The sequence below is a fragment of the Erythrolamprus reginae genome, chromosome 10, assembly GCF_031021105.1.
Source record: "Erythrolamprus reginae isolate rEryReg1 chromosome 10, rEryReg1.hap1, whole genome shotgun sequence".
Taxonomy (NCBI): Eukaryota; Metazoa; Chordata; class Lepidosauria; order Squamata; family Dipsadidae; genus Erythrolamprus; species Erythrolamprus reginae.
Genome location: NC_091959.1, coordinates 18,320,795 through 18,340,008, shown reverse-complemented (window position 1 = coordinate 18,340,008; position 19,214 = coordinate 18,320,795). Strand labels below are relative to the sequence as shown.

General features: G+C 40.5%; 1 protein-coding gene across 1 annotated transcript in view; it reads left to right on the top strand.

Annotated features, from left to right (window-relative positions):
• Positions 1-313: 313 nt before the first annotated feature.
• Positions 314-19,214, top strand: part of ITGA11 (integrin subunit alpha 11) — a 149,308-nt gene continuing 130,407 nt past the window's right edge. The window contains exon 1 of the mRNA XM_070762793.1: positions 314-365. Within this exon, the coding sequence (XP_070618894.1) occupies positions 314-365 (52 nt within the window). The remainder of the gene's footprint in view (positions 366-19,214) is intronic.

Genomic DNA, 19,214 nt, shown 5'->3' with positions numbered 1-19,214 from the left:
AGTGCTTTCCACGGGGGAAAAAAAAAAAGCCTGCTGCTTCTGACAGCCAGGGCTGGGGGAATCCCTGCTGCTGGCACGGGTCCCCGGGATCTGAGCCTCTGCTCCCAGCCACCCCATCCCTCCACACGTCTCTGCTCCTGCACCTCCTACAGCCCCGTCCCTCCCACTTCCTTTGGAGAGGCTGCTTCTGTCAGGAGTGGGAAGAGACTTGTGGGATAAGCAGGCTGCTTTTCACCGAGTGGGACCTCTGCTTGGCTTTGGAGCCTTCGGTGCATGGTCTGACCAGGCAGCGCTGGACTTCTCTGGGTCCCCCATGGAGGCCTGCCGAGGGGTGGTGGTGGCCTGGGCTTTTAGCCTCCTGACAGGTAAGCCTGCCTAACCTCTGGAGACACCCCCCTCCCCATGATCCCCTTGCCAAGAAGACCTAGCTGGACGGGAGAAGGAGATGCAGTTGGGTTTGCTGGCTCGGTTATTTATTCCCTGACAGATGCCTCTGCATGAGCCTTGAGTAAAGATGCTCCTGGGGTTGGTTTTTTTTTGCAAAAGGTAGAAAGGGGGAAGGAGGAAGCTGCTTCTCTTCTCTCTTTTCCTCCCTCTGTCTTGCATTGCCGCTTTGGCGTTTGGCAGCTGAGCCTCCGTTTGCGATATTTCAATTTGTTGCTTTTCGTACTTTCTTTGGCAGAAGGAGGGAAAAGAAGGAAGGAGGTTTTTTTAATGGAGCTTTCAAAATGCTTCTGCTCATTCGGAGCCTGGAGGCTTTTAGAGGTTTGCTTAATAAAAATTGCCAGAGCCACCTTCTCGGGTCTCATGGTTCTTTTTTTTCTTTTAAAATAAGAGGCAGCTCAGCCCCCACATATGGTTCGATGCACAGCTGAAGGCAGCGTATTAAGTTTCAGGGGAAGGGGGAAAGGGGGAGATTTCAACTTATTGTTGGATGCGTTCCTGCAGATTTAAACACCATTGTATAGCCAGGGCTGGGGCAGGCGGGATGTTCTGGCTGAAAGCAGAACTTTTCTTTACTTTTTTCTTTTTCTTTTCCTTTTCTTTTTATTTTCTCTTCTCTTCTCTTCTCTTCTCTTCTCTTCTCTTCTCTTCCTTTCTTCCTTTCTTCCTTCTTCCTTCCTTCCTTTCTTTCTTCCTTCCTTCCTCCCTTCTTCCTTCCTTCCTTCTTTCCTTCCTTCCTTCCTTTCTTCCTTCCTTCCTTCCTTCTTTCCTTTCTTTCTTCCTTCCTTCCTTCTTTCCTTCCTTCCTTCCTTCCTTTCTTCCTTCCTTCCTTCCTTCCTTCTTCCTTTTCTTGTTTGACATCTTTTTGTACTCAGTTTCAACTCAAGGAGCAAACACATTGTCTTCTGAGACTTTACAACAAAAGGGGTGGAAAATTGTCTTCGGGACACATGGTGGTTTTGGGAGAAAATCTGCTGCTTGTTTTTTGTGAATGATTTGAAACGACCCCCTCATTTTTTCCCAGGCTGGGGAGAATTTGAAAGCTGGAGTGCAGCAAACTGGGACTTAGAGAGGGAATGAGCTTCCACGTGGACAAATGATTGTGTTTTGCTTGCCACCAAGCTGATTTCAGGGTTGGACTTTTTTCCTCCTGGTGCAGCAATTCCGCAGATTCAGGGTTTAAAGACGCTACATGGTCCCTGCCACAGTAGCAATTATATCGAGTTGCATTTACATTTTAAGCATGTGCGTCACGCTTAAGTATCAAGAGATGCATTATTTCAAGGGATCGTTTTAACAGGGTGTAAGTCTATTTTTTAATTTTGCTCCGCATTTGTGATGTGCCGGTGCCTGGAGGCTGTTGGGGTCTGGATGGGTGTCAACAAGCTCAAACTCAACCCCAACAAGACGGAGTGGATGTGGGTTTTGCCTCCCAAGGACAATTCCATCTGTCCGTCCATTACCCTGGGGCGGGAAATTATTGCCCCCCTCGGAGAGGGTACGCAACTTGGGCGTCCTCCTCGATCCACAGCTAACATTAGAGCATCATCTTTCAGCTGTGGTGAGGAGGGCATTTGCCCAGGTTCGCCTGGTGCACCAGTTACTGCCCTATTTGGACAGGGAGTTATTGCTCACAGTCGCTCATGCCCTCATCACCTCAAGATTCGACTACTGCAACGCTCTCTACATGGGGCTACCTTTGAAAAGTGCTCGGAAACTTCAGATCGTGTAGAATGCGGCCGCGAGAGCTATTGTGGGATTACCTCGGTTTGCCCACGTCTCTCCAACACTCCGTGGCTTGCATTGGCTGCCGATCAGTTTCCGGTCACAATTCAAAGTGTTGGTAATGACCTATAAAGCCCTACATGGCATCGGACCAGAATATCTCCGGGACCGTCTTCTGCCGCATGAATCCCAGCGGCCGATAAGGTCCCACAGAGTTGGCCTTCTCCAGGTCCCATTGACTAAACAATGTCATCTGGCAGGCCCCAGGGGAAGAGCCTTCTCTGTGGCAGCCCCGGCCCTCTGGAATCAATTCCCCCCAGAGATCGGAACTGCCCCCACCCTCCTTATCTTTCATAAATTGCTTAAGACCCACCTATATCGCCAGGCATGGGGGAATTGAGACCTCTCCCCCAGGCTTATATAGTTTTATGTATGGTATGCTTGTGTTGTATGTTTTTTAAATAATGGGTTTTTAGATATTTTCTTTTAAATATTAGTTTTGTTCATTGTATACTGTTTTATTATTGTTGTGAGCCGCCCCGAGTCTGCGGAGAGGGGCGGCATACAAATCTAATAAATTATTATTATTACCATGTTCACTTTGTGGGACCTGCGGAAGCCCTAATAGAGCTGACTGTGAAGGCAGAGTCACCAAGGGCCAGCCAGGATCGCTCAAGGGATTGTGGACTGGGCTCTAAGTTTTACAGAATGGGTGAGGGATGCCTAGGTCCTCAATCGTATAGATCAGTGGTTCTCAACCTCTCTAATGCCACGACCCTTTAATAAGTTCCTCATGTTGTGGTGACCCCCAACCATAAGTCTAGCACCAATTCTCCCCACAGAGCTTTAAGCTGATTGGTAGGAAGGCCAGAGGGACATCCCCATGTCTGATTGGTCAGATTGTAAAAATATGTTCCCAGGCGCCAGAATAGAAGCTTTAGTTCCTAACATCATGGGAAAATTTTCTTTTCCCAAGGTCTTAGGCAGCCTCTGTGAAATAGTGGTTCGATCCCCAAAGGGGTCCCGACCCCCAGGTTGAGAATCACTGATTTAGATGTTCCGGGTTGAAGAAAATTGGACAATCTGCTGTAATATTCCTACCTTGTAATTTCCCCCCCTCCAAATTATTTAGGAATGGGCTTCTTAGAATTTCACTCTTTAGAGCAGGATTTCTCAGGCTTGGTCGTTTGAAGATGTCACGACTTTGGCTCCTAGAATTCCCCAGCCAACTAGTTTGCACATCTAAAGTTGAGAAACACTGCCTTAAAAACTTAAATCCAACTTCTTTGTTTATTCAATGTGTATACCCACCCATCCGAAATCCAACTTAGAAACTTCCATCTGCAGGACTAAATCATGTTAATTTTTGGCTGCTTGCTTTTCCAGCCCCAATAACACATCTTATATTTCAAACTTCCTAGACCACTTCTGCTTCCCTTTCTCTTTCAATATTTATTTTTTATTTATTTATTTGTTTTGTCCAATACACAATAATACACAATGAGGGTTATAGAGGATATAATCAGGTAGAATGTATTAAAGGGGGAATAGAGGAGAAAATAAAGGAGTGAAATATAACTATGAGAGAATAGCAGAAAAAGATATAGGTATAGAAGAGAAGATATAAGAGATATAGGAGAGACAATAGGACAGGGGACGGTATACACTCTGGTGCACTTATGTACGCCCCTTACTGACCTCTTAGTAACTTGGTGAAGTCAACCGTGGATAGTCTAAGGGTAAAGTGTTGGGGGTTAGGGGATGATACTACAGAGTCCGATAGTGAATTCCATGCTTCAACAACTCAATTACTAAAGTTGTATTTTTTACAGTCAAGTTTGGAGTGGTTAATATTAAATTTGTATCTGTTGTGGGCTCTTGTGTTGTTGCGGTTGAAGCTGAAGTAGTCTTTGACAGGCAGGACGTTGCAGCATATGATCTTCTGGGCAATACTTAGAGAATGTTTGAGACATCTTAGTTCTAAGCTTTCTTGACCCAGGATTGTAAGTCTAGTTTCGTAGGCTGTTCTGTTACGGGTAGAGGAGTGAAGAGCTCTTCTGGTGAAGTATCTCTGGACATTTTCGAAGGTATTAATATAATTAGGCCTGCTTGTTCATTTGTGGAAGGAAGAGACCCACAGAGAAAGGACTTTTCCCTATGTTGCATTTATCCCACTACCATTTTTCTTGTAATATATTTGCAGGATATCTGGGGTGCTGTCAAATATTTTTTTGCAGAGGAAGAAACATGTTTAAATATGTCAAGTTATGGTTTGCCTGGGTGGCTTTTTTGTGCCAAAATGACGGGAATAATTATACATTCATTTTTGGTGGTTTGCTGGCAGTTTTTGGAAATGTTAATTCTTGACATTCCAGAGAATGCAATAAATGAGGCAAATACTTTATGGCAGTGTTTCTTAATCTTGGCAACTTTATGTTACTCTGACCTCAACTCCCAGAATTCCCCAGCTGATGTGGCCTTAGGGAATATAAATATCAGAGTTGGGAGATAAATATTTCTAGAACTTTTTGTTGAAAATAATGTTTACATAGAAGTAAAATTATGGACCATATGATCCTTAGAAATTTCTCTCATTGCCAGGAATTATTTATTTTTATTTATTAACTTGTTTATTTTATTTGTATATACTGCTGAATCGGAAAGACTCAGGGGGCTGCCCTGTCGAAGGCCCTACCCAGCCAGGAGTAAAGGCAATTAGCAGCCTGTTAGATTGTTTAGGGAAAATATACTGCTCAAAAAATATAAAGGGAACACTCAAATAACACATTCTAGATCTGAATGAATAAAATATTCTCATTGAATACTTTGTTCTGTATAAAGTTGAATGTGCACAACAGTATGTGAAATTGATTGTCAATCAGTGTTGCTTCCTAAGTGGACAGTTTGATTTCACAGAAGTTTGATTTACTTGGAGTTATATTGTGTTATTTAAGTGTTCCCTTTATTTTTTTGAGCAGTGTATATTATCCACAAAACAAACTTAATACAGAGTAAAGGTGTGAGTAGTGGTAGCAATGGACTAATCAGGCAAATAAACCAGTCTAGATCACCGGAACATAAAAACTTTAATAAAACAACTTAGCTTTCGTTAGCGTGCTGCTAACTTCGTCAGAGTATTAAAATGCCATGGGAGACAATCACATTTATAAAGCATTACTCAGTCTGCTCATAGCCACGAGTAAACGCGGTAGTTCCCCCTTTAACCAGCATGATTAAGCCTACAATTAGGCTTGCTGCAGAGGGGAGGGAAGGGTGTGGCCCAGTGACGCGGTGATCGAGATGGCTGCTGCCTCATCATTCATATATATATATATATATATATATATATATATATATATATATATATATATATATATATATATGTCACATGTTTTTTTGGCTGAATTTGAAAATTAAGGGAGACTAGGATAGATCTATTTCGGCCTTATTTTGGCCTCATCAGCTAGCCATACCCACTGGGACTTGAACCTGCAGAGGATAATTCTTTGTAAGGCAGAGAATTATATATATTATAGATACAAAGTAGAATAATCTCTAAACACTCCAAAACACAAATATAATCTCAAATATCAAAGACAAACCAGATACATCAGCACACAGTTCTATACACACAGATAACTATCACAGTTATCTGCCCCAATTGTGGTTGTTAAATGAGGATTACTGGTATTTTTTTTTAATCCTAGTTTTTAGGATGCTTAATGTCACTTTTCTTATTTCTCTTACTTTGCCAAAATAACCAAATCTCTTGATTTATCCATGGAGGGTTTTTTTGCTTTGAAATCTTTTATCATTTTGATCAGGTTCCCTGGCTTCAACCAAAATGTCTTCTTAAGATGTTCACCCTCTTTAAACCTGGAAAAAGGATTAGGCTCTTCCTGGATCTCTCGAGTCCTGCTGGTGGGACTCACTCTCCCCATTTGCTCATCTCGCAGGGGTATTTGAGTGTTAATCCACTTTAAAGACAATAACAGGTTAACAGAGTTGGGACCTTGTAGGTCATTTAGTCCAGTGTTTCCCAACCTTGGCAACTTGAAGATATTTGGACTTCAACTCCCAGAATTCCCCAGCCAGCAAATGCTGGCTGGGGAATTCTGGGAGTTGAAGTCCAGATATCTTCAAGTTGCCAAGGTTGGGAAACACTGATCTAATCCAACCTCCACCTGCCCAAGCAGGAGACTTCACCATTTCTGACAAATGGTAGTCCAGTCTCTTCTTGAAAGCCTCCAGTGATGAAGCTTCCACAACTTCTGAAGGCAACTTCTGTTCCGTGGGTTGATTGCTCTCACTGTTAGAAAATTCCTCCTTATTTTCAGATTGCAACTCTCCTTGACCAGTTTCCATCCATTGTTCTTTGTCTGGCTTTCAGGTGCTTTGGAAAACAGCTTGGTTCTCAGAGAGCTCTTTTCCCTGATTCTGAGTTGGCCCTTTAAATCAGGGGCATCCAACCTTGGCCACTTTAAGATTTGTAGACTTAGCAAAGCTAGCTAAGGAATTCTGGGAGTTGAAGTCCACAAGTCTTAAAGTGGCCACGTTGGAGACCCCTGAATTAACTCACAAACTGGGCTCGGAAAAGGTCACCTGATCCCCTGACAGCCAATAAAGGAGAAGAAGTGAGTTCTCTCAAATTTGGAGGGAAAGGGCTGTGGGCCCCTTGAAAGACTGTTGGAGTCCTGCTGAGGGAAGTTCCCTCAGGCCAAGTATCGGGGGCCTTTAGCCAGAATTGCGCTGGGTTTCCCCCCTCCATTTTATCTTTTTTTAAAGTATGCTTTTGTGCTGCCATGTGGAGCCATGTCTTTCCTTGAGCACCTTTAATAAAATAGATTTTTATTCACGGGTGGACTTTTAATCCTCTCCTGCCCCCCCCCCCAAGTTAGGCTTGGCTTCCCATCACATGGTTTAGCCTGTGGCAAAAATTTACCCCTTCAGCCTGGTTGGGATGCTTTCCTTTTTAAAGGGCTTTTTGGTATCCTGATTATATACTGCTCAAAAAAAATAAAGAGAACACTCAAATAACACATCCTAGATCTGAATGAATTAAATATTCCCATTGAATACTTTGTTCTGTACAAAGTTGAATGCGCAGAACAGCAGGTGAAATTGATTGTCAATCAGTGTTGCTTCCTAAGAGGACAGTTTGATTTCACAGAAGTTTGAATTACTTGGAGTTATATTGTGTTGTTTAAGTGTTCCCTTTATTTTTTTGAGCAGTGTATATTACTGATAGCCTGTGGTCTGTTTATTGTCTCTGGAATTAAAAGCAAGTTTGATTCTGGTTGTTGTTGAGCGGCAATGCAGGCAAGCATCAAATTATTCTAACAAAATTTACGGTAAATTCAGTGGCACAGCTTCCAAACAACATCGGCTGTAAATTGAGAGAGTTGGCAGGAGCATGGAGAGGTTGTAAGAGAGTTATTTGAAGTTTATGGTCTACCCAGCAAGGGGGTAAGGTTACACCCCAATATCCCAAAGCTGCTTTTTCAAAAGACAACTGGACTTACTTTGGTTTTGCTTGAAGATGTTTCACTTCTTATCCAAGAAGCTTCTTCAGTTCTGACTGAAACACATCAAGGAAATCCTCAGAACTTGTGGCTATTCCAGCTGGGCCTTCATGAAATCCAAAAAATGACCCAGCAGGAGCTCCTCCACAACAGACAAAGAAGAGGACAATAAACAAAGCAACATTGTCATCCCATATGTTGCAGGAATGTCTGAAAAGCTCAGGAGAATTTTCAACCAATACAACATACATACATACTTTAAACCCAAGAATACACCAAAGCAGAAACCCAGACGCAAACTGAGCAATGTGACATATGGGTACAATGCAGCAAGGCATGTGCAGATCTGTACACTGGAGGAACAAAACAACCACTCTACAAATGCATGGCACAATACAGGAGAATAAAAGAAAGCCATCAGAACAAGATTTAGTGGTTCATTTTTTTAAAAAATTTATTTTGCTCAATACACAATGAGGGTTTAGTGGGTATATATATATACACACACATAGTAAAATACATGATGAAGGTTATAGAGGAGATACTCATAAATTATTATTATTATTATTATTATTATTATTATTATTATTATTATTATTATTTATTGGATCTGTATGCCATCCCTCTCCGTAGAAAGAATAGAAAAGAAGATATAGTAATAGAACATATCAATGAAAGAATAGAAGAAGAGATATAGGAATAGAAGAAAGATATAGGAGATATAGGAGAGCAATAGGACAGGAGATGGAAGGCACTCTAGTGCACTTGTACTCGCTCCTTACTGACCTCTTAGGAATCTGGATAGGTCAACCGTAGATAATCTAAGGGTAAATTGTTGGGGGTTTGGGGATGACACTATGGAGTCCGGTAATGAATTCCACGCTTCGACAACTCGGTTACTGAAGTCATATTTTTTACAGTCACGTTTGGAGCGGCTAATATTAAGTGCTCTGTGCTCCTGTGTTGTTGTGATTGAAGCTGAAGTAGTCACCGACAGGCAGGATGTTGCAGCATATGATCTTGTGGGCAATACTTAGATCTTGTTTAAGGCGTCTTAGTTCTAGGCTTTCTAAGCCCAGGATTGAAAGTTTGGATTAGACGCAGGATTGAAAATTTGGAAGACAAACAGCAAAGTCCACAATCGGGCCAGAGAGGACCCCTAATTTGAAAAATGAGTCAAAGAAGTCATCTGTGTTAAGATTGAACAACCCTCTTTCAACAGAGGGGGATATGACACCACTTATCTCCTGTTTACAACCCAGTCCTTTCCACAGTTCCAAGAAGGTTCCACATCAATTTGCATTATCCAGGTGGCCCTGAGGATAAACCTTAGGGGGACGACGAACCTCCAAATGGCCTCAATGATTCTCAGAAAGAGTGCTAACCACCAAATATCTGCAAGAATATAAATCCTTCCATCCTCCACATTCAGTCAGAACTGAAGAAGCTCCTTGGGTAACAAGCGAAACTTCCTCAAGCAAAAAGAAAGAAAGTCTAGTTGCCTTTTGAAAAAGCACCATTAGGACTACCATGATCTGGATGACTGAAAATATCCATAGACGGTCATACCCTGATATTTCTGGTCTGGGAAACTGAGGTACCCTTTGCCCATTTTTTCAAGAGGATTCTGGAGACCTCACCTAGAAAAACATATTGACAAAATTGCACGGGTCCAAAGACGGGCTACAAGAATGGTGGAAGGTCTTAAGCATAAAACCTATCAGGAAAGACTTAATGGACTCAATCTGTATAGTCTGGAGGACAGAAGGAAAAGGGGGACATGATAAAAACATTTAAATATGTTAAAGGATTAAATAAGGTTCAGGAGAGAAGTGTTTTTAATAGGAAAGGGAACACAAGAACAAGGGGACACAATCTGAAGTTAGTTGGGGGAAAGATCAAAAGCAACATGAGAAAATATGATTTGACTGAAAGAGTAGTAGATCCTTGGAACAAACTTTCAGGAGATGTGGTTGGTAAATCCACAGTCACTGAATTTAAACATGCCTGGGATAAACATATATCCATCCTAAGATAAAATGCAGGAAATAGTATAAGGGCAGACTAGATGGACCAGGAGGTCTTTTTCTGCCGTTAATCTTCTATGTTTCTATGATTAACAAACTGGCTGAAACCAACAATTTGGTAGGAAAAAATCAGTTACATGTTACTGGTTTGTATTAGCCCTACAAGTAAGAGCAGATTGGGTAGAGCCCTAGAAGTAAGAGCAGATTGAGTCTTCAGAGAGGGGCAGCATACAAATCTAATAAACTATAACTATCACTTTTATTGTAACAACTATAGAACAGAATCTTGAAAATCTGAAAATATTTCCCTCCTTCCTCTCTTCATCTTCTTGTAAATTGGAATGGGGCTTACCTGGGGTGTTTTCTCATATTTCCTTCCTGGCTCAAACTCAGGATCTTCCTATCTGACCGTCGCTTTGATAGCAGCATGACAGATGTGCTTTTCTTGAGCAGAAATGTCTTTTTTGAAAAAGGCCCATGCAGAGCTGTCCACAGGGTGGGGATGTGTGGTTAAAAATCATCTAGATAGCAGCCATGGTTATGCTTTTTATGCTTATGTCGTCTGGGGGGGACCCAGGGGAAGAGCCTTCTCTGTGGTGGCTCCGACCCTCTGGAACCAGCTCCCCCCAGAGATTAGACTTTTAAAAACCCACCTCTGCCATCAGGCATGGGGGAATTGAAATATCTCCCCCTTGCCCATGTAGTTTTTGTGTATGATTCGATTGTGTGTTGTTCTTTATATACTTGGGGTTTCTTTTTTGGACTTTTAATCTAAAACTGTAACCTAGATTTTTAAATATTAGATTTGTTACTATGTATTGTTCTTCACCATTGTTGTGAGCCGCCCCAAGTCTGCGGAGAGGGGTGGCATATAAATCCAATAAATCTAATCTAATCTAATCTAATGCTTTTGATGCCCCTCTTCTTTTTATTGCCTATTAAAGCAAAGGGAGGAAAGAAAAACCCTTTTTATCACATGTGCACTTTTTCATCCTCTTCTGAATCCCCTTGGATTATATCTAGTGCTGTGGGACATTTTAATCCTTCTGCTATGAGATTTTATAAAAGGAGTTTATTAGAAGAGTTGCCCTTACAAATCAGCTTGGATTTTGGCAAGCAGAAGTATAAATTAGGTCCCACAGAGTTGGCCTTCTCCAGGTCCTGTCGACTAAACAATGCCGCCTGGCGGGACCCAGAGGAACAGCCTTCTCTGTGGTGGCCCCAGCCCTCTGGAATCAACTCCCCCTGGAGATTCGAATTGCCACCACCCTCCCCATCTTCTGCAAGATGTTAAAGACCCACTTATGTCACCAGGCATGGGGGGACTGATTTCCCCCCCCCCCTTTGCTGATTACAGCACTTGAGAATGGTATGATTGTGTAGTACTGATTGTTTTTTTTTTAGTATTAAGGGATTTTATCTTCAGTTTTACTAATATTAGATTTGTACCACTGTTTGTTGTATTTTATTATTGTTGTGAGCCGCCCCGAGTCCTTGGAGAGGGGCGACATACAAATCTAATAAATTTATCATCATCATCATTATTATTATTACAGTGGAACCCCGACATAAGAGCTGCTCTACTTAAGAGCAACTCGAGATAAGAGCTGGGAGGGGAGAGATATTTTTGTTCTACTTACAAGCCCAAATTCGAGATACAAGCGCCAAGGAGCTGTCTCCTGAAGCCAAATGCTAACTTCCGCGTTCGGCTTCAGGAGACAGCTGCGAAGCGGCGCGCGTGTTTTAAAAGGTTGCAGCCGGCCTGGGGGGTTCGGGGGGGGGCTTGCAGCTTTCTTTCTTGCTCTTTTTCTTTCTCTCTTTTACCTTCCCTTCCTCTATTTCTTCTTTTCTTTCTCCTTCCCACCTTCTTCCCTCCCTCCCTCCCTCCCTTCACTCATTCCTCTCTTACTCTCCCCTTTCATAAGTTTCCTTGCTTCCTTCCTCTGTTCCTGTCCCTTCCCCCTTTCTTTCTTTCTTTCTTTCTTTCTTTCTTGCTTTCTTTCTTGCTTTCTTTCTTGCTCTTTTTCTTTCTCTCTTTTACCTTCCCTTCCTCTATTTCTTCTTTTCTTTCTCCTTCCCACCTTCTTCCCTCCCTCCCTCCCTTCACTCATTCCTCTCTTACTCTCCCCTTTCATAAGTTTCCTTGCTTCCTTCCTCTGTTCCTGTCCCTTCCCTCTTTCCTTCCTTCCCACCCTCCGTCCATTCATTCACCCATTCCTCTCTTGATCGCTTAAAGCCGGTCCCTGGTGCAAAAAGGGTTGGGGACCTCTGTCCTACAGGATTGGGTGGCAGAGAAGTTGAACATATGTAAATTTAAAAGTTTAAGAAAGTTTACAAGTTAAGTGAAAGAAACTTCATTATTCATTTATATGTACATGTACATTTCTTCATTTAAAACATGTCTTTCTGCATAATTTAGACTAACTGTGAGTTTTTTGAGGGCTGGAACCAATTAAAATTATTTACATTAATTCCTATGGGGAAAAGTCGTTCAAGATAAGAGCTGCTCGACTTAAGAGCCCAGGTCCGGAACGAATTAAACTCGTATCTCGAGGTACCACTGTATTATTATTTTTAAAAAGTTTATTAATTTATTGAAAAGGGGACAGGGAACATGGAGTACAAAGGTATGAGAAGAATAAAGGGAAAAAAACACATATCCAAATAATGTAAATAACAGATATACGGTAACTTAATGCATATCAGTTCTAGGGATTAAACTGTACATAATCCTATTACAATCAAGGTTTAAGCTATATAAATTTTTATCTATTACATATATTGATTTGGAAGTGGGTTTGTAAAGTAATGTAAGCTTTAGTAGATATGTGAAAAGGTATGGTGGGATTTGGGTGGGGGAAGGGGGGAAGGGAGGGGTAATACCTGCAGTTTAGCAGGTGTTAGTGATTTGATGACTTGTTGGTTTGTGTTGTATGATAGGTGTATATGTTAGAATTGAATGATGGTTAAGCTGTTAATATTTATGAGTAAGTATCAGAAGGATTAAACTCAGACAGTGTATGCAACTCTGATATTTTCGATTGTATATTAGTGTTATTAATTTTCTTCTTTTAGGTTTATTTTGGCATTTTGTTGTGTAGTGTGGGATGGAAAGTTTTGTTTGGGTAGTTTGATCGTTATTTTTTATTTTGTTGTTGTTGATTTTGGATAGTCATCGATACCACTTCTCCCAGGCCTTGTAGAACTCTGAATCATTTTTGGTTTGTAGTTCCATCGTCATTTTGGACAGTTCTGCACATTCCATGATTTTGGTGATGATAGATATGGTCGTCGGGATAGTTTCCTGTTTCCACTGTTGGGCATAGGTTATTCTAGCGGCGGTCAATATTTGTATAATAAGGTATCTATCTTCTTTTGTGATTTTCTGTCGAAAAATGCCTAAGAGGAATAATTCAGGTTTAGTTATAATCGTTATATATTTCTTCCCATTGATTTCATCATTATTATTATTATTATTATTATTATTATTATTATTATTTATAAATACTGGTAATTATGCCTTCTAAAGACTAATAAGTCCTTTGTAAAAAGATGGTTCTTTAAAGTGTGGTATGCGGCAGAAAATTAAAAATAAGGAAATGCATCATTTTCATTCAAGAAATATTTGACCAGAACACTTTTTTAGAATTGATTGATATTGATCAGTTTAAATCAGTCATTGAAGAATTGTATTTTATAGTTCTGTACATTTAAAAGCATTAAGATATTTTATGTACAAAAGTAGTATTTATAATGTAGTTTGAGGTTATTACTTTTATGTACTTAATATTTCATTAATGACATTCAGGACACATTATGCATTTTAATTTTTAAAAATCAGGACAGTACATCACAGTCCCCACAATGCTTCTAACACCCAACTCACAATTAGTTATGACGCACCCTTCCAAAGGTGGACCCCATCTGAGAGCTCCTTCTCTGCCCATCAGTTCAAAATGCCCACAGCAAGCAATTCACACACATTTTCCATGAATTTTCAGCCTGGCCCTACATGAACTTCAGAACTGCTGATGTATTCACTGTTCATAATTGTATGAGCCTCAACTATTTATGAGCTGGTTCACTAGCAGGATGTGCCTCTGGTATTGAGGAGTTGCTAGGGTGATTTGTTAACAAACCTAACGTTCAGCTATTATATAGCTCAATGCTAAAAGAGGTTGAGGAATGTCTCAAATTTTGTCTTTAGTTGATTGTTAAGTATCACCCCCCCCCTACATAAAACAAAAAGAAGGATGGGAGGCTCATTCTATATTTATAGTGGCACCTATGAAAGATTATAAGAATATCTATTAACGTAAAGGCTTCCGTTTGTCCAGTTGTTTCCAATTCCAGGGGGAATTGCTCATCTCCCTTTCTTAGCAGAGAGATCCAGTGTTGTCCAAAGACATTTCTGGATCATGTGGCCAATATGACCATATGGTAAAGCATATTGGATGCTATTACCTTCCCACCAAAGTGATACCTATTTATTTACTTATTTAAAAAGAGCCAAAAACAAGATGGTGCCACATGCACAGTGCCAGAAACTCAGCTTTTGCACATGCATGAGGGATGCATACAAGGGCATGCGCAGGCGCATATGTGCAACCTCCAGAATGAGCAGGATGCGTGCGCAGCACACCAGTATGCAGGTAAGTCTACGGAGAAAGGCGGCATACAAATCTAAATAATAATAATAATAATAATAATAATAATAATTGGAACACGCCACTGGGCAGGAGGTTGTTATGCAAATGTTAGCTAGGTGTGTAGTTGGGCAGAAAATTCCAGGTTCAAAAATTGTAATGCAGATTTGAATTCTTGAATGCTTCTCCTGGATGGACAGGGGCTCCCTTCACTCATTTAGCTGCATTAATAGCCCAGTTGGACTGGGTGATCATAAAATCTGGAGGCAAAGAAGAAATAATGGAGAACAATAGAAAAGTCATGATGCAAATAAAGTAAAAAAAGAGGAGCAATGCCAGAAGAATCCTCAAACCCCCAACACTTTACCCTTAGACTGTCCATGGTTGACCTCTCCAGATTCCTAAGAGGTCAGTAAGGGGTGTACATAAGTGCACCAGTGTGCCTTCCGTCCCCTGTCCTATTGCTCTCCTATATCTCCTATACCATTCTTCTTTCCTATACTTATTCTATTCTTTCACTGATATATTTTATTCCTATTTCTTCTCTTCTCTTCTTTCTTAGATATACTTTACTATGAACATATCCTCTATAACTTTCATTATATATTTACTATATGTATACCCAATATAACTCTCATTGTGCAATGGACAAAATTAATCAATCAATCAACAAATAAGAAGTCATTGATGGGGCACATGGATAGAAACAAGGACAGTTGGATGGAACTGGGATGCTATCATCCCAGTGTTGTTTTGCACTCAAATTTGTTTTGCAATCCTTTCTGGGCATCATGACCTAGTTTTGTTGATAGACATACTGTGCTTGGAGGCGCATTGGTTCAGCAGTTAAAGATGCTGAGCTTGTCAGCTGGGAAGCTGACAACCTAGATTTGTGACCTGAGCACTGCACAATAGGTGGAGGTCCTGTTCTTGCCCCAATTCCTGCCAATTTAGCAAATCGAAAGCATGCAAATGTGAGTTGATAAATACCTTTGGTGGGAAGGTAACAGTGTTCCATGTGCCTTGGCGTGTTGTTGTTGTTGTTGTTGTTGTTGTTGTTATTATTATTATTATTATTATTATTATTAATTGGATTTGTATGCTGCCCCTCTCCACAGACTCGGGGTGGCTAACAACAATGATAAAAACAGCATGTACAATCCAATTAATAAAACAACTAAAAACCCTTATTATAAAAACCAAACATACATACAAACATACCATGCATAACTTGTAATGGCCTAGGGGGAGGGAATATCTTAGCTCCCCCATGCCTGGCGATAAAGGTGGGTCTTGAGTAATTTGCGAAAGACAAGGAGGATGGGGGGCATTCCAATCTCTGGGGGGAGTTGATTCCAGAGGGCTGGGGCCACCACAGAGAAGGCTCTTCCCCTGGGTCCACCAAACAACATTGTTTGGTCAATGGGACCCGGAGAAGACCAACTCTGTGGGACCTTATCGGCCGCTGGGATTCGTGCAGTAGAAGGCGGTTCCGGATGTATTCTGGACCAATGCCATGGAGGGCTTTAAAGGTCATTACCAACACTTTGAATTGTGACCGGAAACCGATCGGCAGCCAGTGCAGGCCATGGGGTGTTGCAGAGAATGTTGGCTTTTTCATCTAAGAAACAGAGATGAGCACCTTCCCCAAGAACAGACACAACTGGGCAGGGCAACACTTTCCCTTCGGCTTGATTGTGCATTTTTTCAATTCCTGTTCATGGGGATGTGCTCGTCATCTTCATTTTAGGAGGTCATAGGCTCCAGCTATGTACATATTGCATATTGGCACCTAATAAGATGCCGAATGAATAAACCAGAGACTGAATTACAGTATAAATTAGTTAGGGTAAGAACTTTGGGCAGCAAAAATCTGGGTGATCACTAGACGGCAGCAGATTCTGGCTGTACGTAACTAAAAAAAAATCTGAGGAAGCTAAACATAAAAATATTTTCTAGCTCCTGTCCATTGTGGATTTATAACAAATAATTCCCCCAGAAATAGGATCTTTTTCAAGTTTTGCCACCAGCTTTTAGTAATATGTATAGAACCGGTTACAAACGGCAAACTGAATTTAAACAAAAACCAGTCACTTTGTGGTCTTTTTCCTTCTCTATATCATATACAGTGGTACCTTTACAACATATACAGTGGTACCTCTACTTACGAGCTTAATTCGTTCCATGACCAGGTTCTTAAGCAGAAAGGTTTGTAAGAAGAAGCAATTTTTCCCATAGGAATCAATGTAAAAGCAAAGATTGGGAAAACCACAGGGAGGATGGAGGCCCTGTTTCCTCCCAGGAGATTCCTAGAGAGGCCCCCAGAGGCTTCTCCCTGCCTTTTCCGGCCCTGTTTCCTCCCAGGAGATTCCTAGAGAGGCCCCAGAGGCTTCTCCCCGCCTTTTCCGGCCTTGTTTCCTCCCAGGAGATTCCTAGAGAGGCCCCATGCCATGGAGGCTTCTCCCCACTTCTTCCAGCTTATTATTGGTGACTGCAACACAGTACTTTGTTAGGAACTAAATACAGCTGTCCAGAAAGAAAGAAAAATAGATTTTGGACATCCTGTGGAAAGGGTTAGAATCAGTAGCATTCCAGTAAATTGATAAGCGGTAAGCAATTGAATCACTGCTGGTAGCTACAATGAGTAATTATTTCACAACAGACAATTTGAAAGAGTATCCATAATATGATCTTAAAACTGCAAATGTGTCCATTGGTCAAAATAACTAAGACTATCTAGGCTACATGGTTTCAATTTGTGTTTAATCTGTCATGGTTGGTACATCCTTGATAATTCATGTTAATCTGGGTTGGTACTTATCATACTAAAGAAAGTTTCAACTGAGTCAAAGTCAATTCAACATTACTCATTATGGCAGAGGAAAACACTTCTCCAATAACGGGGCTCAGATTTTAAGAATTAGGATGAATCCAGTTCAAGTCAAGCCATAAATAATATTAATCTAGCTTCTGCACCAGAAATATCCATTGGGAGAAAAATTCGTAGTCAAACCACATAATCCCAAAAAACTCAAATTTTCAAACACCTCAACCTATTAAAACAATGACCCACTGTTTCAAGTAATCTCCTCCAACTCTGAAGCCATTATGATAGTTTATTTGAACTGGATCCAGTTCGTATTTCTATGGCAGATCCATAAAACAGATTTGAGATAGTTGAAATCCTGGTTCACTTAATTCCCTCCTGGCTGACATTTTGGAAGATATTAAGGATGATTTTTTTTTTCCCCGGGAAGTTTTTCCCTCATTTTAGAAATGGCATCTGGAATTTCTCTTTTTATTGTTTTCATTGTTTAAATTTATATGTGTGATAGTTTTTATTATTGTATTTGTCATGAATAATCACAAATTATCATTGTGATGTTTTAGTTGTTTTTTATATTTTATATTTATTTTATTTATTTATTTTGTCCAATACACAATAATACACAATGAAGGTTATAGAGGATATAGTAGAGAAGAAATACGAGATATAGGAGAGACTATAGAACAGGGGATGGAAGGCACTCTAGTGCGCTTATGTACGCCCCTTACTGACCTCTTAGGAATCTGGAGAGGTCAACCGTGGATAGTCTAAGGGTAAAATGTTGGGTGTTAGGGGATAATACTACGGAGTCCGGTAATGAGTTCCACACTTCAACAACCCAATTACTAAAGTCATATTTTTTACAGTCAGGTTTGGAGTGGTTAACGTTAAGCTTGAATCTGTTGTGTGCTCTTGTGTTGTTGTGGTTGAAGCTCAAGTAGTCTTTGACAGGCAGGACATTGCAACCTATGATCTTGTGGGCAATACTTAGATTATGTTTAAGGCATTGTAGTTCTAAGCTTTCAAGATTTATAGCAAAAAATTTATATACATGTTTTCTTCCTGAGTCTTTTTTCCAATCTTTTTATCCCATCTTTATTATTCTGTTATAACAACTCAAAATCTCATTTTGTCATGGGCACTGCCACTCTGCATTCTGTAATAGTTCAGTCAATCATGGGACAATTGAATGAAATTTATTAGCGCTTCTAATGATAGTTAAGAATACATGAGCTGGACAACTCTCAGCCCACAAGCTCCATGTGGTTCCCAATCCTATTACTGCTCTGTTGAAATTTAAAAGCAGAAAACAATGACATAATTTCTAACCAATTTCTGCTGGGGAACAGATTCAATAAGGTATGTGAAGTCTTTGGGCAGGGTTAGCGTTATAGGAACTCCCCAAAACAAAATGAAAAACCAGATACGGTACTTTATATTGTTTCTTCTTAACCCACCCCATCCACCCACATATATTCCCCATTTTAAAATAATGCTAAAAGAGGGGAAACTTCATTTGTGGAATTTGGAAAAAGTAGCATATTCATCCTTATCTTTTGGGATCAAATTTGTTACTTGTGGAACACATCCAAGGACAAAAACTTTCAGTTAGGACAATGGGGAACTGGATAAGTATTTTATTCTTCATTTAGTCTTGCTCTGCATATTTCCAGTTTCCAGACACAATATGCATAATGACAATATTTTTGTGGGCAAAAATAAATTCGTTTAGCTCTTTTCAATGGTCAGCCCTTATTGCCAGAAAAAATAAATCCTAAGCATCAAAAGACAAAAGGACAAAGAATACTACTGTGTTTCCCTGAAAATAAGATGCTGTCTTAAATTTTTTTTGAACCTTCAAATAAGCCCTTGGCCTGATCGAAGTGTAAAAAATCATGCATGGGATAGAAAAGGTGGATAGAGAAAAAATCTTTTCTCTATCACACAATACTAGGACGAGGGGGCACTCCGTAAAGCTCATGGGTAAGAAAGTGAGGACAAATAAAAGGAAATATTTCTTCAC